Source organism: Myxine glutinosa, chromosome 12 (assembly GCF_964187855.1).
Source record: "Myxine glutinosa chromosome 12, kmMyxGlut1.1, whole genome shotgun sequence".
In the NCBI taxonomy this organism is placed as follows: Eukaryota; Metazoa; Chordata; class Myxini; order Myxiniformes; family Myxinidae; genus Myxine; species Myxine glutinosa.
In genome coordinates this window covers 20,553,807-20,581,057 of record NC_136272.1, presented here as the reverse complement: position 1 = coordinate 20,581,057, position 27,251 = coordinate 20,553,807, and the positions used below count along the sequence as shown (strand labels likewise).

The following is a 27,251-nucleotide window of genomic DNA, read 5'->3' as shown; positions in this document are numbered from 1 at the left end:
CAATGTGTGAGCACTCTCGCGGAACAGAGGTAGCAGTCCTGTAATTGCAGGAGGCCGAGGAACTTCAACCTGCAGATTTGCCATGTATGTTGACCAGGAGATATTATCTTCACTCTCAAGACCTTCCTTCTCCTGCAGACTTTGTACAAACGAAAGCCACTGACTTTCTTTGTCCTGTATTCCGGAGGACACACTTGGAGTGGATGGACCTTTTGGTTTTCTTGGAATGGGATTATTAGTTGGAAATGTTTCAGGAGGCACATCACTGTAAGATGCAGGAAGGGCGGCTATGGTTTTGGAGCGCTGTTTGTTCTCATTCTCAGTGACATTCTCATGATTTCGAATGCTGCCACTTTTGTCATGTGAAACATGTTGCGTCAGTGATAACGCAGTTCCATGAAATGAACTTTGTGCTGATGCTGATGATGGGTTGTGATCTATGTTGTCTAGGTTGCCTGTTGTGAATATTCCACTTCGCAATTTTGTTGGACACACAACGCCGTCATGTTTGTATATTTCTATGACTCTGTTGGCCTCATCTGTGGATACCTCCAGTATGCGATCATAGGAAACACACAAACCATGTTGAAAAAGAACGTCAACGAGATCCCGTTTCCTTGTTTTGCTATGAATGAGAAGACCCAGGTAAAGTGGCAGTGATGTTTCACGTTTCAAATTGTGACGTACTGCTGTAGTTTCCAACCTTCCTCGTTTCATAGTGTTGAATGTTACAAGTTGAGTTAAGGATTGCACAGAGACGCCTCCCTTGTTGTTTGCGTTTTGTTTTTGTATGTTTGTACCAGCAAGAATCATTTCCATCAACGCTGCCAATGATGGTGGTGAGTTGTTATATGATTCGTTAACTAGGGATCCATTGAATTGGTATTGCTTTTGCAAAATATCTTTGCGCACAATCTGGGCAGCTCTCATGAGAATGACCGCGTCGTTGTCAGAGCTTTGTCTACAAGCATGCAATAAAGCTTCACCAATGTCCTCTTTGAATGACAGTGCCACTTCATGGTTGCTCTTATGTGCCTCAAGTTGCGGAAGGTGTCTGAGAAGCTTGTCCTTAAGGTGAGTTGAATTAATCCTCTTTGAGATATCACCTCCCAGTTGTGCCAGACGTTCTGTATAAAGCTTTGTGAGATCGGCTAACTTGAAAGTGTAACTGTCATCTGTACACTTCATTTCTTCCAAATAGGCTATCAATTCGGCCAAAGCTACTGATTCTGGTGGCATATTTTCACTTGAACTGGCTTCCTCATTCTTTCTTACAAATGATCTGTATCGAGTGTGGAGAACAGTCATGCACTTCTTGTGATAAACAGCATCTGATGCCGTCATATCACCTACAGACAATCTAGCCAGGAGTTTTGTATCCCTCAATTCTGTTGCCATCAATCGAACATTGGAATCTACATTTTTTGTTGCCGCTCTGTGGACTATTTCTTCATTACTGATAATTCTATCACAAAAGAAACATGTGCTAGCAGTACTCTGTTCAACGGATGGAGATTTGAAACTTGTTCTGAGTCTTTTCTTAACAGGCGAGTAAGTTTCTTCACCAAGTTTAAGGTCTGAACTTTGCTTTCTTTCCCTTGATTCAGCCCTGGCCACACGAGAGCTGCTGCACTGCACATAACAGTTTTTGTGCCATTTGGCAGCATGCGCAGCTAGGGTTTCTGCAATACCGCAACCATCATCTAGTCGGGAAATGTTTATCCCGCAAGGCAAGGCACCTAAATCATTCAATGCCTTGAGATTTTGAGCAAGATTCTCGTAGACGTCTAGACACGACTGATTGCTGCCCTTACGTGCATCTCTTAGTGGTTCATTTTCAGAATGTTTCTGGCAAAGAGCGCAAATGTTCCAGTCTGTTGGCATTGGAATTGTTGACGATGTTTTCTTTGATTTCGACATTGGATCTGAAAGAGAAAAAACATTAAAAAAATAAATTATTGGAATGTCATGTGAATGTTCAGTTCCGGCAGAAAGTGTTAAATTTCACAGACAGGGGTATTTTGGGGCGCTGAATTTCCCAAATTTCTACTGCCTTCGACAAAATTACAAACCCATCAGTAGATTTGAGATGCAACAATTTTCCAGTTATCATAATAATGCTCAAATGATTTAACATTATGACATTACCGTACACTGTGCTATTAAAGCAATGAAAACATCGATGTTTGTCTTGGTGGCCATATTGGAATTTAAAATGGCGGCCATACCGTTTGTCAGACATTTCAAATTATTGCATTATTGAACTCAGCATGTCAACATACCCTTGTGTACCAAATTTCAGCGCCACAGGTCATTTAGAACCCAAGATAGGGAATTTCAACATTTCGTCTTGGCAGCCATATTGGAATTCAAAATGGCGGCCGGTCCATTGGTTAGATCTCTTGGATCCGCCAATTTTTGAAATCAGCGCCCCAAAATACCCCTGTATGCGAAATTTCACACTTTCTGCCGGAAATGAACATCTTTTTCACATATCTGCCCCACTATTGGTATTGGAGTGGGGACACCCCTCTGAGCATTTCGTTTCAGGATCTTTGACACCTGACCTTGAGTGATGCCATACTGCCGAGCAATAGCACGCCGTTTCATGCCGTAATTTCGTAAAGCCACCACTCCATAACAAACAGCATTGTCGAGTTGACGGACCATCTCCAGAGGAAGCGGCAATGACTTTGGGAGACGTGCAGCAGTTGTTTTCCACGAATACAGAACGCAACAACCCTTGTATACCCGACTGTGAAGCAAATCATCAAATGCACCTGTCCGTACATTTTGCCACGCCACCTGTGATATAATCCTGTTGTTGACTTCTTGCTGCGACAGACAATCAGTGACATGGTTCTTTTAACAAATAAATCACCAAAGTGTAAAAGAAACTCACCAGATTGATATACTGAGTTAAGAAAGTAAACCCAAGTCAAGGAAAACAAGTACAAAAAGTTTTAATTAAAACAAAAGCCGCGTCGATGTTACACAATGCCTAGATGCAGCTGTGCCTATAACGTCGATGTTATAGGCACAGGACATTCCTATTGATTCGATTACTTGATGTTATTTTTGTGCAAAGTGAAAATATATCTCGGCAATTTCCCGTGTGTGGCGACGAATCTATATAATAATACCGTAAGGACTCGACTTTGTTATCCCTTTTACGCCGCACCCAGTGACCCCATGCCCACGGCACTAATGCATTTTCCATCTACGAACCGCGCTCTTTGTTTATCACGTACAGCCATACTCGAAAAATCTGAATTCGCCGACTTTGGGACCCAAAAGCATCCGATTATCGGCCGATACGACGCCATCTTACGACACCATCGTATTGGCGTCTGCTGGGCGAAGGCGATGGGTCAAATGGTCTTTATCGTCATTTTAATAAAGTTAAATGGAGTGACGTTTTGGAAACGTTTTTTGAAGTTTGAAGTTTTTTCGAATCGAAGTGAAGAAGTTTTTGAAGTTTTGATTTTGGAAACGTTAAATGGAGAAACAGTTTCACAGGAAGAGAATGCGATGCGATGAAGAAGAATCCATCTTTATTTTATTTTTTTGAACCACAAAAGATTGAAGCTCCACGAAGTCAAGAATGTGAAACTACGTGAATGTAATAAAATAACAAGTACAAAAAGTTTTAATTAAAACAAAAGCCGCGTCGATGTTACACAATGCCTAGATGCAGCTGTGCCTATAACGTCGATGTTATAAGCACAGGACATTCCTATTGATTCGATTACTTGATGTTATTTTTGTGCAAAGTGAAAATATATCTCGGCAATTTCCCGTGTGTGGCGACGAATTTTTAATATATCTCGGCATTTTCCCGTCTGTTATTTCAGGCGGTGTATGACTGACCATGCCGCGATTTTAAAAAATATATATCTCGGCAATTTCCCGTGTGTGGCGACACGTGAACGAAGCTATGCTCCTCTCTCCACATTATTGTGACGACGTATAAATTAAATATTTCATCGTGACGATTGTCATCAAATGGACGAATTTTTAATACTAGGGTACCCGTACGTGGGTGCCCGTTCCTTGCCAAAAAAAAAAAAAAACGCTACCCGTACGCTCTACCCCGCCCGTACGCCCGTAAACAAAAAAAACAACGCTCTTCGCTTCCGCCCTTCGCTCTGACTGAATTGGGAGAAATAATGCGCATAAGAAATCGAGAAATTATTATTTTCTCCGGAAGAAATCGAATTACGAACCGTAATGGCGCACGCGCTCGGCTCGGCTCGTTCTGTGATTGGCTGCCGGAAGTGAAGTCTTCACTGTCCGGAAGGTCGCAAATCGCAGTTACGATGAATCGCAAATTAGTTTTAATTAGTTTTAAAACATAGTTTAACGCCAACATAGTTTGCCAACGTGAAATAAATGAATACGCTCTCAAATGTGCCGTCCGAGGCAGAGTCTGTTCGCCACGTTCGGCACACGTGATAGCTCGCTGCTCTCTGATTGGTTGAATCGTTTTTTGGACATAGCTCGGTAACTACTTGTCCGATTAATTTCAAACCTTGAAAAGGCACATCCTCGGGTCCCCAGCAATATACCTGGCAAGTTTAAAGTATATCGGACCCGTGGTTGTCGAGAAACAGCGGTCACAGACATACATACATACATACATACATACATACATACATACATACATACATACACACAGAGATTACTGGAATTATAGATAGATATCTCGGCATTTTCCCGTCTGTTATTTCAGGCGGTGTATGACTGACCATGCCGCGATGTAAAAAAATATATATCTCGGCAATTTCCCGTATGTGGCGACACGTGAACGAAGCTATGCTCCTCTCTCCGCATTATTGTGACGACGTATAAATTAAATATTTCATCGTGACGATTGTCATCAAATGGACGAATTTTTAATATATCTCGGCATTTTCCCGTCTGTTATTTCGGGCGGTGTATGACTGAGCATGCCGCGATTTAAACTAAATATATATATCTCGGCATTTTCCCGTCTCTTATTTCGGGCGGTGTATGACTGAGCATGCCGCGATTTAAAAAAAAAAAATGTCAATGGACTTGAAGTTACAGGCCTTTGAGAATTCATTTCGTTCTATAAAGGGCAACTTTCATCGCATTTTCTTCCCGTTTTTTTTCAACCGAGTCTAAAACTATGTTGGCGACTGTGAAAAATGAAATGATATATCGAATTTGATTTGAAAGAAAACTGTGTGAGAGGAAGACACCACGGGCCTACAAAACAGGCCTCAAAGCTATGCGAGTTAATAAAATGGTGGATATTTGTTTATATGAAGGCTCTCCCAGAATGGGTGGAGCTATGGTTCCCAGAATGGGTGGAGCTTTGAGGTTTTGTCTTCTCTGCAAGAACAACAAGAAGAAGAAGAAGAAGAAGAAGAAGAAGACGTGGTAACAACAACAACAGCAGAGTGCACTCTATGAGCAGCGTCTGCGACGCGGCTAAAAATGTACATAAACGACACAGTTCTATGAAACCGTTTCACAGGAAGAGAATGCGATGCAATGCGATGAAGAAGAATCCATCTGTTCCGCCATTTGTGCCGGTGTCATCGATGGCGGTGTACGCTAACCTCATCAGGTGGGTTTACCATAATTTCTTCCATATACTGTGATAACAACGAAGTGAAACCGATCAGCAGCCCATCAGTATCTGCTCTATTCACGGTGCTTAAGTTAATCCTTCAAATCATTTAAAAACAACCCAACGTTGACGAAGCATGGCATACGAGGCCCGTTCAAAAAGTTCACGGAACGACGTACTCTCAAAGGTCTGAGGCCAAAATGTTTGTTTTTTCCCCCCCTTACACAACGGAAACAACAACTGGATAGGTAGGGCCGAGGCCTACGCTTACGTTTCGCTCCTGCATCTGCCACCGTTCATGATTATCAAAGTAGGCTTTACCCTGTTCACGATAAGGTAGAAATCAGTGAGGTGTATACGAAGAGATAAAAGGATGGCATTGACTTTGAGACGGTACGTGATAGTTGGCTGCGGCTGGCTGATGCCACGTATTTTTTTTTCCTAAGTGCCATGGATGCTGATGGACATAATAAAGGTATCGGCTGATCTCTCATCATAATATTACCCGATGGAAATGAACTGTTTCTTTGTTTGTCATTTCCTGTGCAATAATGTCAAATTGATAAGTCAGACATCCTTTTCTATTGACAGCTGCGCTCCTTTTCAATGGCATCGTCTATTGATATGCATGTTCTTCTTTCATATAATTTTACACATGCACAATCAGTATTTCAACTCTTGCAGACATTGGAAAGGAAGTTGACTCACAGGCCAACTCTCTGGCGCAATCACAGGCCGACGCACAGGCGATGTAATTGTGAGTAGCATTTTTGCACAAGTGAAAATTGAAAATACACGTTTTTGGTATGTGGCTATGTTATTTAGTGTTTGTTTTGTCTCTAACAATATAAAATACAAAGTCAGGAGGTGACACTTTATACACAGTGTAAGTTGGATTCTACAAAGTGTCGCCTTTCTCTTGATTTTGTTCACACAAATCTAACCCACACCATATAGTCTCATAAAAAATGGCCAGAGTGGTGCTATGCCGATTCCTATTACGAATCCATTCATTTTTCAAAAGTATATCGTAGCGTTGTCATTTAAGTAGATTGCAATAAATACGTTGTTCATATACGCACTCTTCATTCTCATCTTTCTTCCTAACTCTTACTCGGACAAGCAAATCCCCTATGCCATCCATATTGGTACACTCTATCCATACACCACATCCTCCCTTCCGTGGATGTTCCACGGGTTTCGGCTAGTTTTTAATATATCTCGGCATTTTCCCGTCTGTTATTTCAGGCGGTGTATGACTGACCATGCCGCGATTTAAAAAAAATATATCTCGGCAATTTCCCATGTGTGGCGACACGTGAACGAAGCTATGCTCCTCTCTCCACATTATTGTGACGACGTATAAATTAAATATTTCATCGTGACGATTGTCATCAAATGGACGAATTTTTAAATATATCTCGGCATTTTCCCGTCTGTTATTTCAGGTGGTTGTTGGTTTGTCGAGATATCGCTTCAGTATGACTTCAGTATGACTATATCTATATCAGTATGACTTCAGTATGACTATATCGCTTCAGTATGACTGACCATGCCGCGATTTTAAAAAAATATATCTCGGCAATTTCCCATGTGTGGCGACACGTGAACGAAGCTATGCTCCTCTCTCCACATTATTGTGACGACGTATAAATTAAATATTTCATCGTGACGATTGTCATCAAATGGACGAATTTTTAAATATATCTCGGCATTTTCCCGTCTGTTATTTCGGGCGGTGTATGACTGACCATGCCGCGATTTAAACAAAATATATCTCAATGGACTTGAAGTTACAGGCCTTTGAGAATTCATTTCGTTCTATAAAGGGCAACTTTCATCGGATTTTCTTCCCGTTTTTTTTCAACCAAGTCTAAAACTATGTTAGCGACTATGAAAAATGAAATGATATATCGAATTTGATTTGAAAGAAAACTCTGTGAGTGAGCAAGACACCACGGGCCTACAAAACAGGCCTCAAAGCTATGCGAGTTAATAAAATGGTGGATATTTGTTTATATGAAGCCTCTCCCACAATGGGTGGAGCTATGGTTCCCAGAATGGGTGGAGCTTTGAGGTTTTGTCTTCTCTGCAAGAACAACAAGAACAAGAAGAAGAACAAGAACAAGTACAAGAACAACAGCAGAGGGCACTCTATGAGCAGCGTCTGCGACGCGGCTAAAAAAATATTCCATATTAAATGCCAAGTCTGTGTATATATATATATATATAAATATATATTAAAATGTATATGATACCAAGTTTGGTCAAAATCCAAATTTAGCACAGCAACAGACCCTCTGTCCTTTGACCTCATAATGTCATCAGTTTATCTTTGCATCATTATACATACTTGTACCAAGTTTGACTTAGATCCCTTCAGCCGTTCTTAAGTTATCATGGTAACAAAAACCTATCATGGACGAACATTCCATAGCCGGACGGACAACACAAAAACACAATATAATGCCTCCGGCGACTTCCTCAGCAGAGATATAGCAATTCTGTTGGATTCGTGTGGGTTATCCTATTTTGTTGACGAAGCTCCTGGAGTATTAGTGACAACTTCTACCGAGGAAGGCCACAATCCATAGATTATCTCAAAACGGCAATAACTGACAAAATCCATTTCCTCACTGCAGCCGAATGTGTCAGATTAAGAAACAATTTTTCCCATTGAATCAAAGTCTGGCCGCAGCAGAGAGGCCGACATCCAGAGCATGTGCTGACATCTAGAGCATCTAGAGCATCTAGAGCATCTAGAGCACCTTAATCAAATCAATGACATTAAAGATGCCCATGTGAAATTTTCCATTGCGATCATACAGTCATGTGAAAAAGTAAGTACACCCCATGTAAAGTTTTGACTTTTTCAACATATTTCAACATACAGCTATTTGATCTTCATTTCAACAATATTGATAGATAAAGGTGATATACAACAACACAACATGCATTTTAAAGGCCATTTTCCTTGCTAGAGCGGGGGTTAGCCTTGCGGTCCCCATGACAATCTTCTCCATTTTGCCCTATTTTCTGCATCTCTCCTTGTTAACCCCCTTGCCCGCATTTCCTCTTCCGCCATCTTTAGCCAAGTCTTTCTCGGTCTTCCGCGTCTTCTACTTCCTTCTACATTCATTTCCATCACTCTTCTCAACCAGTCACTTTCATCCTTCCTCAACACATGACCAAACCATCTCAACCTGTTCCTCTTCACAGCATCAATCACAGGCTCTATTCCCATCATCTTTCGCAATTCATCATTTGTCTTCCTCTCTCTCAACGATACTCCGCACATCCGTCGAACCATTCGCATTTCCACCCTTTCCAACCTTCCTTGCTGCTCTACGTTCATTACCCATGTCTCGCTCCCATAAATCATAACACTTCTCACACATGCAGCATACACCTTTCCCTTCAGCTTCAACGACACTCCCCTCATCATCAACACGCCACTCAATTCCCGAAACTTCTTCCATGCACATCTCACTCGAGCAACCGTTGCCGAGTCTGATCCACCTTCTCCATTCAGCATGTCTCCGAGGTAGCAAAATGTTTTCACACCTTCCAGCTTCACGCCGTCTCCAAGATCCAACTCAACATTTCCTCCATCCGCAGCTCCCTCTGTGCACACCTTACATTTGAATGTAGCTGCCACACTGGTTAATGACCCTCTCAGACCACTACATTTTTGATGAACCCACTCGGCGCACATTGTACACTGAATGAAGTTCACTCCGACACCCTTCCTACACACAGCACAGGGCCACTTCCCAGTTCTTTCCACCTCACCACATGCTTTACCACTTGCCATCACCTTCGTCTTTCCGATATTCACCTTCAGACCTTTTGTCTCCATACATTCCTTCCACGTGTTCATCTTTTCCTTCAGTCCATCCATACTTTCCGCAATCAACACCAGATCATCTGCATACAACAACTCCCACGGTAAACCCTCCTTTACGTTCTGAGCCAGCACCTCCATCACAGCTACAAATAGTAGTGGACTTCGTACCGACCCCTGATGCACTCCCACCTTCACCTCAAACTCACCACTGTTCCCGTCCTTCGTCCTTACAGCTGTGCGCGCTCTTTTGTACATTTCCATCACTACTCTGATCAACCATTCCTCCACTCCTAACTTCCTCAATGCCCATGTCAATACTTTGCGTGGAACCCGATCGAATGCTTTCTCCAGATCAACAAACCCAAGAAACAACTTCTTCCTCTTTTCCATGTACTTCTCCTGCAACTGCCTCACAATGAAAAGCCCGTCTGTCGTTCCTCTTCCTGGCATGAATCCAAACTGCATTTCGTCGATCTTCACTTTCTTCCTTATCCTCCTCTCCAACACCCTTTCCAATACCTTCATTCCATGCTCCAATAACTTTATCGCTCGGTACGAGCCACACTCCAGAGGGTCACCTTTCCCCTTGTATAGAGGGACGAGGGTACTCAGTTCCCAATCCACTGGAATGCGGCCTTCTTTCACCACCAGATTACAGATCTCTGTCATTCTCTTCACACCCCAACTTCCTGCAGCCTTCAACATATCTCCCACAACTCCCGTCGGCCCTCCCGCTTTTCTACCCTTCATTGCTTTTATCGCTTCCTCAACTTCCTTCTCAGTTATCTTCTCTGCCGGTCCTAAAACTGGGTTACTCTCTGTGTTGCCATCCCATTCATTCTCTGTATTCAACAGCATTTCCATATATCTTTTCCATCTTCCTTTAATTCCATCTGGGTCGACAACGATTTGTCCCACTTCATCCTTCAAGCAACTCACCCTCATCACATCACACCTCTCTTTCGCTGTCTGCTTTGCAATCCTGAATACTGCTTTCTGACCCTCTTCCGAATCCAAGCATTCTCTGAACATTTTCCTACATGCCTCCTGCGCCTTTGCTACCTCTTTCTTTGCAGCCTTCCTGGCTGCCTTATAACTTTCATGCTCTGCTGTTTCTGCTCCCGTACCCTTCGCCTTCTGCCACTCCTTGAACTTCTTCCTCTTCTCATCAATCCTCTTTCCAACTTCATCATCCCACCACCATGTTTCCGAGTGCCTCGGTGGTCCTTTTGTCCATCCACATACCTCACCAACGGCTCCCAACAGACTAGCTTTCATTGACATCCAACCACTTTCAAGCTCAACCACATCATCCTCGACCCTACTCAGCCTCTCTTTTAATGCCTCCCTTACTGTCACCTCTTTCAACCTCCACAACTTCATTCTCGGTTGGTACTTCACCCGCCGAGCTCTCCTCGCACCTTTCACCCTTACGTCGCAGACAACCAAGTGGTGCTGTGAAACAGCCTCCTCCTCCCCCGGGATCACCTTTGTGTCCCGGAGGTGCCCCCTATCTCGCCTACGCACCATCAGGTAGTCAACGGTTGTCATCGACCCACCTGACGTGTATGTAACAAGCTTATTATCCTCTTTCTGGAACTGAGTATTACAAATCATCTCCAGGTGATATAATATCACCCAGGTTATATATAATATAACCCATCCAGGTAAATATAAATATAATATAAACAGGTGATATAATATAACAAATACCATGAAACATTTACATTTTGTAGTCCATTGTATAATTTAAATAAACATAAATGCAAATTTCGCATGTGGAAAAAGTAAGTACACCCTTGGCTCTCATGGGTTGCCCCCTTTGGCAGAAACAAGCTCAAGTTGGCGTTTCTTATAACTGTCTACCAGTCTCTGACATCGACTGGGAGAAATTTTTGCCCACTCCTCCGTGAAGAATTATTTCAGCTGTGTGATGTTTGAGGGGTTTCTTGCATGCACAGCTCGTTTAAAATCCCCCCACAACACCTCGATGGGATTTAGATCCGGGCTTTGACTTGGCCATTCCAGAACCCTCCATTTCTTTCTTTTCAGCCATTCCTTGGTGCATTTACTGGTATGTTTAGGGTCATTGTCATGTTGCAAGGTCCACCTTCGGTTGAGCTTCAACTTTCCGACAGATGGCCTCATTATCCTCAAGCACCCTCTGGTACATTGAAGAATTCATAGTGGATTCCATGATGGTGAGCTGCCCAGGCCCTGATGCAGCAAAGCTGCCCCAAACCATAATATTTCCACCACCATGCTTTACAGTTGGTATCAGGTTCTTGTGGTCAAATGCTGTCTTTGGTTTTCGCCAAACATGTCTTCTGGTACTGTGGCCAAATAGCTCTACCTTTGACTCATCTGTCCAGAGCACATTGTTCCAGAAGTGCTGTTCTTTACCTCGGTGTTCATTGGCAAACTTTAGTCTTGCCCTGATGTTCTTTCTGGACAGCAAAGGTTTCCTCCTGGCACACCTCCCATATAGCCCTGGTGTTGGGCTAGCGGCTAGGGTGCCGGCTTAGGATCCTAGGATCCTGGGTTCGAATCCCGGTCGATCGCTGAATTAACGCCAGGGGGGTTGACTCAGCCTGTCATCCTTCCGAGGTCGGCTAATTGAGTACCAGTTCACTGGTAATTCCCTGTGTGTCGTAAAAAGGCGACAAACAGGGTTGGCGGCAGGAAGGGCATCCGGCCGTAAAACATTGCTTCAAAAAGGGGACCAAAAAAAACAACAACAACCACGGTCCCCGAAAAAGGCCAACCCCCGCTTGCGGGGAAAAATGGCCTCTAAAGGTGTTGTTGTTTTTTTACACCTCCCATATAGATCAAATTTGTGCAGCCTCTTTCTAATGGTAGACTCGTGCACTTTGACATCAACAGGGGCAAGAGCTATCTGTAGGTCCCGTGATGACATTCTAGGGTTCTTAGAGACTTCTTTCAGCATCTTGCGGTCTGCTCTCGGGCTGAACTTGCTGGGGCGGCCTGGCCTGAACAAGTTGGCAGTTGTTTGGAATCTTCTCCACTTGCCGATGATCTTCCGGACAGTCAAATGATCGATTTCAAATTGTTTGGAGATCTTTTTAAATCCCTTCCCTGACTCGTAGGCATCTATAACCTTTTTTCTGAAGGCCTAAGAGAGCTCTTTTGATCTAGGCATGGTGACGCCACACACTTCAACAACAAAGAGCAAACCAAACTAAATGTCTGAAGTTTAAATAAGACAGGTTCCTCCAAGATCCTCTCTCAGGATGTTCTAATCATTTGCACCTGAGCTGGTGCACCCAATTCTAATTTTAGGTATTTGAAGTAGTGATAAATGTCGGGGTGTACTTACTTTTTCCACATGCGAAATTTGCATTTATGTTTATTTAAATTATACAATGGACTACAAAATGTAAATGTTACATGATATTTGTTATATTATATCACCTTTATCTTTCAATATTGTTGAAATGAAGATCAAATAGCTGCATGTTGAAATATGTTGAAAACGTCAAAACTTTATATGGGGTGTACTTGCTTTTTCACATGACTGTACATCATGTGAAGCAAATACATAATGTGAAGTTTTGACAAAGAAGGTGTCATCTATATTAAAGTAGCAGGATTTCTCCATCCATCCGTCAGTCTCTCTGTCTGTCACACTCCTTTCACTGGGACGTCATTATGGAGTTACGTCTAGCGCTGGGCTCGGCCTCTCTGGACGCGCACGTCATCCCGGCGTCCAGAACTCGACACGTCCCATCGCTTTGCTGATGGCAGTTGAACATCCTAATACATCTGACTCTATCTGACGAACAACCCCCATTGGTACAAGATGCCATAAAGAAGGCAAGTTAAAACATCCCACGGTGTCCATCGTGAAGAGTAGGCAGGATATCACCCTGAACAAATTACAAATTCCTGCTCTAACCTACAGGGGGCACTGCATCAGCAGCACAGCTGCACCCCAAGCAATTGAAAAATGATCTTTGCAATGGTACTCTGTGGTCACATGATCAACCCAATATACATCCAATAAAAGATGCACATGCCAAAATCCAATGGCCAGTAAGTTCACATTGCCACAAAAGACTTACTTTGTTCATTTGCTTTTTGAGGAAGTACAGCAAATGGAAAGACTATTCAGTGCAACCTCGTGTAAATGTCATTAGTATCCAGTAAATAGAATGCAGGTCGTATCTGAGGTCATACCCGCTGAGTGTGTGAATTCTCTCGGTGCTAAACTTTAGGGGTGTAAGTTCGTGTCGCAAGACGTGCAAGGCTTCCAGCACAAGCCCATCCTCAAGCAGCTCCAAGTACTTCTGCTCCAACACCAGGAACCGCATGCGCTAAAAACAAACAAATAAATAAACAAAGAAAACGTGAAAAAGCACTCCTAAAACTACGACTTCCTGGTATTACTTCTATTGTATTGGCGTTTACCAAAGTACTCCTCAAAGTATGACTAATAGTGAGCGACTGTACCGGTTTATGGATATTTTTCCCTGGAAGCGACAATTCATGACCAGTGTTGATGTAACCTTTTGCAAATCCATGTAACCCCAACATTTCCCCTCATGAGGATGGGTGGTGGTCCACGGTACTGATCTGTATTGCTTTGTACCATTCACCTCGACTGACAGTTAAAGCTCCCAGAACTGCACTCACAAACACCTGTTTTGCTTATTGTATCAATTCATGCTCACCTGCAGCTCTCCTGCCCATTTTCCAGACAGTGATGCACAAAGTGATGGTTTTCCGAGAGGTAATTACTATTGAGTAAACGCACTGGGAAGCTAGAATGTCCTGCTTGTGTCGTCACAAGATAGTGTCTGTCATTAGACAAGCCAGGGCCCATTATCCGATAAAGTTTCCTCCCCACCTCTCCTTGCCCCAACCCCCCCACCCCCCTCCCTTCTTGCCCCGCCCCCCTGCCCCGAGGCAATATGGTATCTGGGCAACCGCATTTGCCTTTTGTCGTTGTGCACAAAAGCCAACAAAAGCTTTTGTTGCAAGTTAAAAAGACCAACAAACCTTTTACAGATTAAAAAGAAAATGCAACGTCAATGCATGAGAAATCGAGTTCAACAAAAGCAAGGATCGGATTATCGTGGTTTATCACTTTCGAAGTACAAAGCATTGCACTATTTGCACCGACAGGAGGGAGAATGCCTGCAGATCGCTAAGCAACGGAAAAACAACGCGGCGATAAATAATTAACGGATCACTCTTGCAGGACGTCAGGACCCGGGCTCGGCATCGGCATCGGAAGGAGCGGCAGCGAGAAATTGGGGCTAAAAGGACCAGGTAATCTCATCGTATCACATCGTCAACCCACCGAGGGCCGCGACGGATCTTCTTGAAGAAATGTGTCATGCGGAACTAGACGTGTAGGACTCATGCAATTTTGGGCACGGTGTCCACCGAGGGCCGTGACCCACCCACCGTGACCGTGACCCATGACCAACGTGACCCGTGACCAACGTGACCCGTGACCCGGCCGTGACCCGTGACCAACCCACCGAGGGTGACCAACGTGACCGTGACCCGTGACCAACCCACCGAGGGCCGCGACGGATCTTCTTGAAGAAATGTGTCATGCGGAACTAGACGTGTAGGACTATTGCAATTTTGGGCACGGTGTCCACCGAGGGCCATGACCCACCCACCGTGACCGTGACCCATGACCAACGTGACCCGTGACCGTGACCCGGCCGTGACTAACCCACCGAGGGTGACCAACGTGACCCGTGACCAACGTGACCCGTGACCAACGTGACCCGTGACCAACCCACCGAGGGCCGTGACGGATCGTCTTGAAGAAATGTGTCATGCGGAACTAGATGTGTAGGCCTATTGCAATTTTGGGCACGGTGTCCATATGTACTGTTACCGAGTGTTTTGGTGTCAGAACAACACAATGAAAGCACAATTCTGGTCACAGCAATACTTATTATTGTGGCATATGCAACTCCAGTGAGCGGTCCAGGAAGTTATGTGGAGGCAGCCAGAGAATTGGGATTAAAAGTGAGAAATAAACACATCGTGTACGTACATCAACAACTTGGAAAACTAGGAAACGTTTCATCCTAGTAAGCTTACCAGAGTGCCCCGAGTCACCTTCACAAGGGATTTGAGCTCGTTGACGTCTGCCTCGGCCTGAGAACAAATCGCAATTCAGTATACGAAAGTTCCTGCTGATGTATAACAATAAAATTACAATGGCAAACCACTCAGACAGGATTGAGTGAAAAGGAAGACAAGTGTTGGTAGCGAAGGAAGCGATATGTATCGATTTGCCGAAAGCCTCCTGACATTTTACCTTCTCCCACTCTCCCTCCATCACGTGGCTGCGGAACCTGGCTGCTGTCGGGTGCTCGAGTCGGCAACCGGCTTCTTGCATTAGAAGTTCCACTGTGTGACTGTGAAAAGAGGTCGGGGGTTGGGGACAGGCACAAAGGCAGCGTGATTACCCCGATGCTGATATTTATTGCGAATAGAGACAGGATTGTACCAACAAGCTAATTTGAATCTCGAACAAAGTATGAACTGTCATCCTGGTGCTTCTCAAGGAGGGAGAGGCATCAATGTGTGCTCCATCCATCGGGAAGACGTCAAGCCAGATACGACTACAAGCACCGGCGTTAAATATCCGTTAAATATCCGTTAAATATCCCACTTTTCGCGCACAGTAGGTGAGCTATCTCCGGCCCTCTGAACTTTTATTTATTTATTTTTACAAATTTTTACATATTTTTAATTTTACATATTATATATTTTTAATGTTGAAGGCTCCAGTCACAGACTATGAGTCCTCATTGAGGCCAGGCCTTAAATAAAATAACTGCATCTATCTATAATTCCAGTAATCTCTGTGTGTGTGTGTGTGTGTGTGTCTGTGTGTGTGTATGCGACCGCTGTTTCTCGACAACTACCGGTCCGATATACTTGAAACTTGCCAGGTATAGTGCTGGGGACCCGAGGATGTGCCTTTTCAAGGTTTCATATTAATCGGAGAAGTAGTTACCGAGCTATGGCGATTTCTTTACCAAACTCCGCAAGCCGTTCGCTTTGGACCAAACCATTGCATGTAAATAGAGGGGGGGGATTGTCACCGTACTCGCAAGCCGTTCGCTTTGGACCAAACCATTTCATGTAAATAGAGGGGGGGGATTGTCACCGTACTCGCAAGCCGTTCGCTTTGGACCAAACCATTTCATGTAAATAGAGGGGGGGGATTGTCACCGTACTCGCAAGCCGTTCGCTTTGGCTTTGCGAATGGACCAAACCATTTCATGTAAATAGAGGGGGGGGATATAATTTTAGATATATATATAGTACGGGCATGCCCTAGTTGATAGAAATTGAAGTAAGAGTTTTTGAGGAAGTAAAAAAAATCTGCTTTTTGAAAATATTTTTGAAATTACAAATTCCAATACGAAATGACTGTTGGGAAGGCAATGGCAAACCACCCAGTATATCCTTTGCCCAAGAATTGCTTTGGCAGCACGGACACTCTGTCAAGAGTATATGGTACTCCATAGGAATTGCAGATCCTGAATCTACGTCTAAGTACCGAAGCTAAGTATGCAGTCAGTGCTTTTTGAGGCTTATGGCGTCAATAGAGAACCAAAGTGAGTGTACCCAATTAGTCCGGATTTTATATTTATCAGCCATTAACAATTACCAGAAGGAGACCCAATCAGATTGCTGCGAAGTTTGCTGCGGCCTGGCAGGATTGCATTCAGGGTAGCTTGGTAGGAAGGGGGCGATCGATTAAGGTATGACATGACAGAACGAATCCGTTATCATCTAAGGTAATGCACTTCATTTCCAAAAAGTTGTTCGCGATTCAATACCTGCCGGAAACGGGCCTTCATATATTTGACATTAATTACAATCCCCAATCCCGACCCAGAATCGTTTATACCTCAATTAAAACACAGCTAACCTAACGCAACCCTCTTATTGTTCCCTTCTGTCTCTGTCTCTGAGGTTTCTGAGGTTTGGGACATGCAATGTAGGGACAATGACAGGGAGATCAGGAGAAGTGGTGGAAGTATTGGTCAGAAGAAGAGTGGACATATGTTGTGTGCAAGAGACGAGATGGAAGGGAAGTGGTGTGAGAATGGTGAAGGGTAGGCAGGGACAGAAATACAAGTTTGTGTGGCAAGGGTGCCTGGAGGGCGTGAATGGTGTTGGTGTCCTGTTTTCTGAGGAGTTTGTAGACAGTGTGGTGAGTGTGACGAGAGTGAGTGATAGGTTGATGATGGTGAAAATGATGATTGGAAAGCTCTTGGTGAACGTCATCTCGGGATATGCTCCGCAGGTTGGTCGGAGCAATGAAGAGAAGGACAAGTTCTGGTGTGCGATAGAGAAGCTGATGGAAAACGTGAAAGATGAGGAAGTTGTTGTGGTAGGAGGAGACCTAAATGGACATGTGGGAAGGAGTATGGACGGTTTTGAGGGAGTTCATGGGGGTTACGGATATGGTGTGAGAAATGGAGAAGGTGAAAGGATTTTGGAGTTTGCTGATGGAGCTGATTTGTTGATTTGTAATACTCAGTTCCAGAAAGAGGATAATAAGCTTGTTACATACACGTCAGGTGGGTCGACGACAACTGTTGACTACCTGATGGTGCGTAGGCGAGATAGGGGGCACCTCCGGGACACAAAGGTGATCCCGGGAGAGGAGGCTGTTTCACAGCACCACTTGGTTGTCTGCGACATAAGGGTGAAATGTGCGAGGAGAGCTCAGCGGGTGAAGTACCAACCGAGAATGAAGGTGTGGAGGTTGAAAGAGGTGACAGTAAGGGAGGCATTAAAAGAGAGGCTGAGTAGGGTAGAGGATGATGTGGTTGAGCTTGAACGTGGTTGGATGTCAATGAAAGATAGTCTGTTGGGAGCCGTTGGTGAGGTATGTGTGATGTGTATAGACAAAAGGACCACCGAGGCACTCGGAAACATGGTGGTGGGATGATGAAGTTGGAAAGAGGATTGACGAGAAGAGGAAGAAGTTCAAGGAGTGGCAGAAGGCGAAGGGTACGGGAGCAGAAAAAGCAGAGCATGAAAGTTATAAGGCAGCCAAAAAGGCTGCAAAGAAAGAAGTAGCAAAGGCGCAGGAGGCATGTAGGAAAATGTTCGGAGAACGCTTGGATTCAGAAGAGGGTCAGAGAGCGGTATTCAGGATTGCAAAGCAGATAGCGAAAGAAAGGTGTGATGTGATGGCGGTGAGTTGCTTGAACGATGAAGTGGGACAAATCGTTGTGGACCCAGATGGAATTAAAGGAAGACGGAAAAGATATATGGAAATGCTGTTGAATACAGAGAATGAATGGGATGGCAACACAGAGAGTAACCCAGTTTTAGGACCGGCAGAGAAGATAACTGAGGAGGAAGTTGAGGAAGCGATAAAAGCAATGAAGAGTAGAAAAGCGGGAGGGCCGACGGGAGTTGTGGGAGATATGTTGAAGGCAGCAGGAAGTTGGGGTGTGAAGAGAATGACAGAGATCTGCAATCTGGTGGTGAAAGAAGGCCGCATTCCAGTGGATTGGGAACTGAGTACTCTCGTCCCTCTATACAAGGGGAAAGGTGACCCTCTGGAGTGTGGCTCGTACCGAGCGATAAAGTTATTGGAGCATGGAATGAAGGTATTGGAAAGGGTGTTGGAGAGGAGGATAAGGAAGAAGGTGAAGATCGACGAAATGCAGTTTGGATTTATGCCAGGAAGAGGAATGACAGACGCGCTCTTTATTGTGAAGCAGTTGCAGGAGAAGTACATGGAGAAGAGGAAGAAGTTGTTTCTTGGGTTTGTTGATCTGGAGAAAGCATTCGATAGGGTTCCACGTGAAGTATTGACATGGGCATTGAGGAAGTTAGAAGTGGAGGAATGGTTGATCAGAGTAGTGATGGCAATTGTTACATATTTATGTGAATGTATGGGAATTACCATTCAGGTCTTTGCTTATCCGTGTTGAGTATATTAAGTTGTTGTGGTTGGAGGGTCAGGAGCCCTTCGGAGGGAGTGGCCGGAAACGGAAGTGGCCGGAAACGGAAGTGACCGAAAAGGGAAGAAAAAAAGACACGAGGGAACAGGACGATTCTTCTTCTTGATCTTCCTCGCCCCGCGACGACAAAAGGTGGAATCGACCTCGCGCTGCGTGGAAAACAGAGGCGTTCCGAAACCCGTTTGGCGAGAGGAGTTACCTGGACGCGTAACTACCTTTTGACACGTCAAGTCCCCGTGAGTTCGTGCACGGAACCAAGCGGTCGCACGCTGGGCCACGCGCGCGTTGCAAACCGCGCTTGGTTTTGCCCCGTCTACAAGGACGCGTACGGGTCGCACGTTGAGCTTCGCACGCGTTGCAAACCGCGCTTGGTTTGCCCCGTCTACAAGGACGCGTACGGGTCGCACGTCGAGCCTCGCACGCGGTGCAACCCGCACTTGGTTTTGCCCCGTCTACAAGGACGCGTACGGGTCGCACTTTGGGGCCTCGCGCGCGTTGGAAGCCGCGCTGGATTTTGCCCCGTTGCTTGGCAAGGAGGGGCGCTGCAGCAGCTGTCCCCGGTACGAGACGGCACGTTTGGAGCACGTCCGCCCGGGGTTCGTTCAACCGCCCGTGTGCGGAGACGAGAGACATTGTGAGAGACATTGACCACGGAGGGAGTCAGGAGTGGGGCTCACGTGAGGAATATATAAGATGGCCATCTTAGAGTTAGTGTAGATGAGTTTGCATCTTTGTAATATTGATTGTGCATTGTTGATGGTTGTTGATTGCTCAGGGAATATATTATTGATTAGTCCGGATCCTTGGTGTGGGGTTTCTTCTTGACCGGAATTCATATTGGTTGCGTTACGAAAGCTCATATATATCATCCTACTTGCTGGCGAAGGTCCTCTCACGGTCCGGGGGTCACCGAGACCAGGTAGTCACCGAGGGGACCACGTAACAGAATTGGGGGCTCGTCCAAATTACGATTTGCGGTTTCGCAATTGGGTCTACGTCCGGGATCTAAAATTGTATAAAATAATAAAATAATAATTTTTAGTAATTAAAATTTATTAATTAATTATTAATTGGTAAAATAAATTTGTTTTGAGAAATTGCGGTAAAATCTTGGGTGAAGGTTAACAGGTGTTAACGATAGGCACCATGGCGTTTGTGGCACAGAACTTTGGGGTAACACCGAGTGAGGCACAGTTCCGAGCGTTGCTAAAGTCGGACCTCTTGAAATTGGCCAAACATTTTAACTTGGAGGTCCGAACTAATTTGAGGAAGGCAGAGTTGCAGGCCACGGTGATACATTCTATGGTGGGATTAGGAACATGGGACGAGTTAGCCTGGGAGTGGCTACCCGAAGAACCAGAAGACGTTGAGCTCCGGAAACTGGAGTTGCAGTTACGGAGCCAGGAACGGATTAAAGAAGAAGAAAGGAAAGCAGAAAAGGAAAGAGCAGAAGAAGAAAGGAAAGCAGAAAAGGAAAGAGCAGAAGAAGAAAGGAAAGCAGAAGAGAGGAGGGAAGAGAAACAAGCGGAGGAAAGGAGAGTGGAACGAGAACTCCAGGAAAGGTTAGAAGGGAGAAAAGCAGAGGAGAGGAGAGCTGCAAGGGACCTCGAAGCAGAGGAGAGAAAAGCGGAAAGGGAATTAAAGGAACGTGACATGGAGCTTCAGCAAGAAATCAAATTCAAGGAGCTGGAGTTAATGAGAGAACGGGGAGAGGCACCACCCTTGCTGACGGGGTCGACACCTAACCAGAAAACCTGGGATGTGGGCAGACATGTGAGGCTGGTTCCACCGTTCAGTGAAAAAGAAGTCGCGAAATTTTTTCCACACTTTGAGAAAGTGGCTCGACAATTAAACTGGCCGGAGGAGGCATGGACCATACTCGTGCAAAGTGTGCTGGTGGGGAAAGCTCAGGAAATTTATTCGGCGCTACCAATGGACCAATGTGCAGATTATGAGGTACTGAAGAAGCACATCCTCAAGGCCTATGAGTTGGTTCCGGAAGCTTACAGGCAAAAATTCAGGAATGCCAGGAAGAGGGAGAGTGAGACCCATGTGGAGTTTGCCAGAGTGAAAGAAAACATGTTTGATCGGTGGTGTGAGTCAAAAGGAGTCGGGAAAGACTTCGAGGCATTGCGGGACTTGATCCTGGTGGAGGAATTCCAGCAGTGTGTCCACGAGGACATCAAAGTGTACCTGCAGGAAAAGAAGGTACCAAAGTTGTGGGACGCAGCCACCATGGCAGATGATTATGCCTTAACCCACCGAATAGGGGTCCACGAACCTAACTCCTCGCCTAGATCTCCGCAGGGGAGGTGGGGAACAGCAGGTGCGGAGAACGACCATACATGGCGGCGGCCTCGGGATGATTATGGGGACAACTATGATACCCCACCGGTTCGAAATCAGAGGGATGCGGGCCCAAGACAAACTTATAGTTCAGGAGGCCCGAGGCAGACCCCGAGTTTTTCCTCCGGACCTACTTGCGCGTTTTGCAAGAAACCTGGACACTTGATGTCCAGTTGTTACCTCATGAAAAGGGACAACCCAGAGCGGAGTCCGACTATTACAACTCCGAATGCGATGGCTAGCGTAAGAAATCGCCATCAAAAGGGTTACCAACCATTTATTTCAGAGGGGTTTGTGTCACTGGATGGAGCCTCGACTAACCGGAGACCGGTTAGGATATTGAGGGACACAGGGGCCCATCAATCTCTAATGCTTGAAGGCATTTTGCCATGGTCCGAGGAGACGGCAACGGGGGATAGTGTTCGTTTACAGGGGATCGGGGGTGGTGTTAGTGCTCCCCTTCAGGTCATCCAGTTGGAGTCCGATTTGGTGTCAGGACCGGTCACCGTCGGTTTACAAGCCACGCTTCCGGTAGAGGGTGTATCTGTGGTTATCGGGAATGATTTGGCCGGGGGTCAAGTTTATGGTAACCTGAGGGTTGGTAAAGAGCCCAGCAGGGAGAATAACACCACACCAGCTCGGGATGGCGACAAAAGTGCCAAGTTGTTTGTAGGGGGACTGAACTTCAAAACAGAGGAAGAAATTCTGACCTCTGTCTTCAACAGATATGGGCCGCTGGTGGAAGTGCGGGTGGTAAGAGACTGGGAAACGCAACAGTCAAGAGGGTTCGGCTTTGTCACGTTTGCCAGCACAAAAGACGCCAGAGAGGCAGAGAAGAATTGGAATGGCAAGGATTTGGAGGGTCGGACCATAACAGTAGGGAAGGCATTTCGTAGGCGTCGAGAGGTCTACAGGAGAGGACAACTGGGCGGTAGTTTTGGTGGGGGCCGCAATCAAAATTATTATGGAGGCTCCCTGAGTTACGGCCGCTCCCGAAGGAAGGATTGGCAAAGTAGGGGCCGAGAAGGAGACCGCTATTCATGGGACTACAGGGACCAGTGGTCCCACCCTAATTATTAGGGAAGTTCTGAGAAGTTGAAGCACTGAAGGCGGCGGAGCCGCCGAGCCAAGATTCCTACACGAATTAACCGTGAACGCCGTTCCTAAAGGCGTCCATGTAGTGAACTTTCATGCACGGACTAACCGTGAACTCCACGTTCCTCAAGGCGCCCCTGTAGAGAACTTTCCTGCACGGACTAACCGTGAACTCCGCGTTCCTAAAGGCATCCATGTAGTGAATACTCGGCTTGGCCTCCCGGAAAAAGTGTTATCGAGTTGCTTAACTTTGGATCTTTGATCAACCCCTTAACCTTCATTCCCAAGAAACTCACGGTCAAAGTCAGAGGGTCATGAGATGGAGTTTGATTTGGCAGGGACAATGTCGTTGTTGGTACTTAGTCCAGAGGGAGTAATCTGGAGGGGTTGTGGGGAAATTTTGGTTGCTTTATTTTTAAGTGATAACTGTGCCCGGGGGGAACGGATAATGTGGGCAAGGGGTTGAGTTATCTGGTTTGTTTCTCCAAATTGGCCGGCGAAGAAAGTTTTCGCTGGGTTCAAACTTTCTTTCTTGAAGGGGGGGAGTGTTACATATTTATGTGAATGTATGGGAATTACCATTCAGGTCTTTGCTTATCCGTGTGGAGTATATTAAGTTGTTGTGGTTGGAGGGTCAGGAGCCCTTCGGAGGGAGTGGCCGGAAACGGAAGTGGCCGGAAACGGAAGTGACCGAAAAGGGAAGAAAAAAAGACACGAGGGAACAGGACGATTCTTCTTCTTGATCTTCCTCGCCCCGCGACGACAAAAGGTGGAATCGACCTCGCGCTGCGTGGAAAACAGAGGCGTTCCGAAACCCGTTTGGCGAGAGGAGTTACCTGGACGCGTAACTACCTTTTGACACGTCAAGTCCCCGTGAGTTCGTGCACGGAACCAAGCGGTCGCACGCTGGGCCACGCGCGCGTTGCAAACCGCGCTTGGTTTTGCCCCGTCTACAAGGACGCGTACGGGTCGCACGTTGAGCCTCGCACGCGTTGCAAACCGCGCTTGGTTTGCCCCGTCTACAAGGACGCGTACGGGTCGCACGTCGAGCCTCGCACGCGGTGCAACCCGCGCTTGGTTTTGCCCCGTCTACAAGGACGCGTACGGGTCGCACTTTGGGGCCTCGCGCGCGTTGGAAGCCGCGCTGGATTTTGCCCCGTTGCTTGGCAAGGAGGGGCGCTGCAGCAGCTGTCCCCGGTACGAGACGGCACGTTTGGAGCACGTCCGCCCGGGGTTCGTTCAACCGCCCGTGTGCGGAGACGAGAGACATTGTGAGAGACATTGACCACGGAGGGAGTCAGGAGTGGGGCTCACGTGAGGAATATATAAGATGGCCATCTTAGAGTTAGTGTAGATGAGTTTGCATCTTTGTAATATTGATTGTGCATTGTTGATGGTTGTTGATTGCTCAGGGAATATATTATTGATTAGTCCGGATCCTTGGTGTGGGGTTTCTTCTTGACCGGAATTCATATTGGTTGCGTTACGAAAGCTCATATATATCATCCTACTTGCTGGCGAAGGTCCTCTCACGGTCCGGGGGTCACCGAGACCAGGTAGTCACCGAGGGGACCACGTAACACAATGTACAAAAGAGCGCGCACAGCTATAAGGACGAAGGACGGGAACAGTGGTGAGTTTGAGGTGAAGGTGGGAGTGCATCAGGGGTCGGTACTAAGTCCACTACTATTTGTAGCTGTGATGGAGGTGCTGGCTCAGAACGTAAAGGAGGGTTTACTGTGGGAGTTTTTGTATGCAGATGATCTGGTGTTGATTGCGGAAAGTATGGATGGACTGAAGGAAAAGATGAACAAGTGGAAGGAATGTATGGAGACAAAAGGTCTGAAGGTGAATATAGGAAAGACGAAGGTGATGGCAAGTGGTAAAGCATGTGGTGAGGTGGAAATAACTGGGAAGTGGCCATGTGCTGTGTGCAGGAAGGGTGTCGGAGTGAACTCCATTCAATGTACAATGTGCGCTGAGTGGGTTAATCAAAAATGTAGTGGTCTGAGAGGGTCATTAACCAGTGTGGCAGCTACATTCAAATGTAAGGTGTGCACAGAGGGAGCTGCAGATGGAGGAAATGTTGAGTTGGATCTTGGAGACGGCGTGAAGCTGAAAGGTGTGAAAACATTTTGCTACCTCGGAGACGTGCTGAATAAAGAAGGTGGATCAGACTCGGCAACGGTTGCTAGAGTGAGATGTGCATGGAAGAAGTTTCGGGAACTGAGTGGCGTGCTGATGAGGAGGGTAGTGTCGTTGAAGCTGAAGGGAAAGGTGTATGCTGCATGTGTGAGAAGTGTTATGATTTATGGGAGCGAGACATGGGTCATGAATGTAGTGCAGCAACGAAGGCTGGAAAGGGTGGAAATGTGAATGGTTCGGTGGATGTGCGGAGTATCGTTGAGAGAGAGGAAGACAAATGATGAATTGCGAAAGATGATGGGAATAGAGCCTGTGATTGATGCTGTGAAGAGGAACAGGTTGAGATGGTTTGGTCATGTGTTGAGGAAGGATGAAAGTGACTGGTTGAGAAGAGTGATGGAAATGAATGTAGAGGGAAGTAGAGGACGGGGAAGACCGAGAAAGACTTGGCTAAAGATGGTGGAAGAAGAAATGCGGGCAAGGGGGTTAACAAGGGGAGATGCAGAAAATAGGGCAAAATGGAGAAGATTGTCATGGGGACCGCAAGGCTAACCCCTGCTCTAGTAGGGAAAATGGCCTTAAAATGCATGTTGTTGTTGTTGTTGTTGTTGTTGTCTCTGTCTCTCCACATCAAACTGTAGGCCCTCTGTACATCCTTTCTACATTTTTAACCTCAGCCACCTTGCTGTTCAATGAGCCCAGATATTGTATCCCAAAAAAACATTGGAGATAATAAACACATCTACACCGAATATGGGATTTGAACCTGGGCTACCATCCAATTCAGCATTAGGAGATAATAACTCGGTTGGAAACACCAAGCGGCCAGCCCAAACCGTACACCGATGATCCTCCATGCAATAACAGCAATTTAGTTTCCAACCAAAACACACATCTTTAAATAACTGTTATCATCGAGATTTGTAAATAAGCAAAAGTTTCCGCCGGTTGGAACACCCCGCAAAGCACGTGCCCTGGCCCGCCGTACGACACATGTACTTTAAGCGTACTCAGGAACTAAAGAACTTGATTATACATTCCCAGCAGTTTCCATTCTGCAGGCTCCTAAAATGGACGTGGAAAAACAAGAAAAAAAACTCATTTTCCTTATATAAAGAAAAGTTGCTTTGTTTTGGTGTAACAACATCTCTTCCCTGTGTTTATCCTCTCATCCGGCTCCATCTGCCATCTCAACCCTGCGACCCCGTGCAGCATGCAGTCTTCCACTCAGGGCTCGTTAAACTACCGACAATCAGGTTCACTGCACACCTCCACTCTTCTCTCCTGTTAGTGGAACTGCCTTCTGGAGTTTGTTCAATTGCACTCCTCCATCCAGGGCTTCAGGTTGGCAGTGGCACCACCACCTCAAGTCATCTCCCATCCGTACCCACAGTCTTTCTTAACCCCATTAACCCTTCCGCAAAGCAAACCTCTTGCTAGGAAGTTACCCTGCTTCCTCCCATCATCTCTCTTATAGTATCCTGTCCATTCACCCCCTTGCTCTGTTTCCCCCGACTGCCGCACTGTCAGCACGTCGCCTTTTTGCCATCTGTCACCTCGCCCTTACATGACCCTAGATCTTGTAAAAAAAAAAAAAAAAAAAAAGTTAAAAAACATATAAACAGCAGCTCGTTACATCATCAACATCGGTTTGTTTGGCATTCCCACACTGTGCCCTTAGCTCACAATGATGGAATCCCAGGTTCAAATGACATATACACACTGTGTTCATGTGTCTCATGTCCACTCACGTCCTCACGATGAATACACAAAGCACATTAATACATCCTGAGGTTCTTGTCCTGTATAATCAGTTTGAAACCAAAATAAAGAACACAGCATCCACTGCCGGGGCACGATAAACAGGTCGACACTGACCCACTTTATCCCTCGCAAAGTCATCATTAACTGTACTTTCAAACATAAAAGCTTCAGAACTGTTTTTCTGTTTTGATTCTCAGTGAAGAGCAAGAACTCTACCGAAGGTAGACATAAACACACCCCACCACACACCGGATGCAGGCTTTCATTACGTACAACCGTCTTGTATGACGTCTCACTGGAGGGTTCAATAACAAGGGTTTGTCACAATTCACGGGGACAAATAAGGTTAGCAAGTCTGCTTGTTTACAAATTGTTACACTCCGCAAATCACAGTCTCCTGGTTAGCTGCCGATGGGAGAAATTAACAAACCATTCTCAATTAGAAAGTCAATGGAGGTTATGT

At 45.7% G+C, this 27,251-nt stretch overlaps 1 protein-coding gene across 3 annotated transcripts in view; it reads right to left on the bottom strand.

Annotated features, from left to right (window-relative positions):
• Positions 1-27,251, bottom strand: part of LOC137438144 (WD repeat-containing protein 26-like) — a 74,717-nt gene that overhangs the window by 32,328 nt on the left and 15,138 nt on the right. For all 3 annotated transcript variants that reach the window (XM_078766545.1, XM_078766543.1, XM_078766544.1), the window contains exons 2-4: positions 15,754-15,853; positions 15,534-15,590; positions 13,644-13,780 (exon numbers count right to left, since the gene is read on the bottom strand). In XM_078766545.1, coding sequence (XP_078622671.1) covers positions 13,644-13,780; positions 15,534-15,590; positions 15,754-15,834 — 275 coding nt within the window. In that variant the 5' untranslated portion in view covers positions 15,835-15,853. The remainder of the gene's footprint in view (positions 1-13,643; positions 13,781-15,533; positions 15,591-15,753; positions 15,854-27,251) is intronic.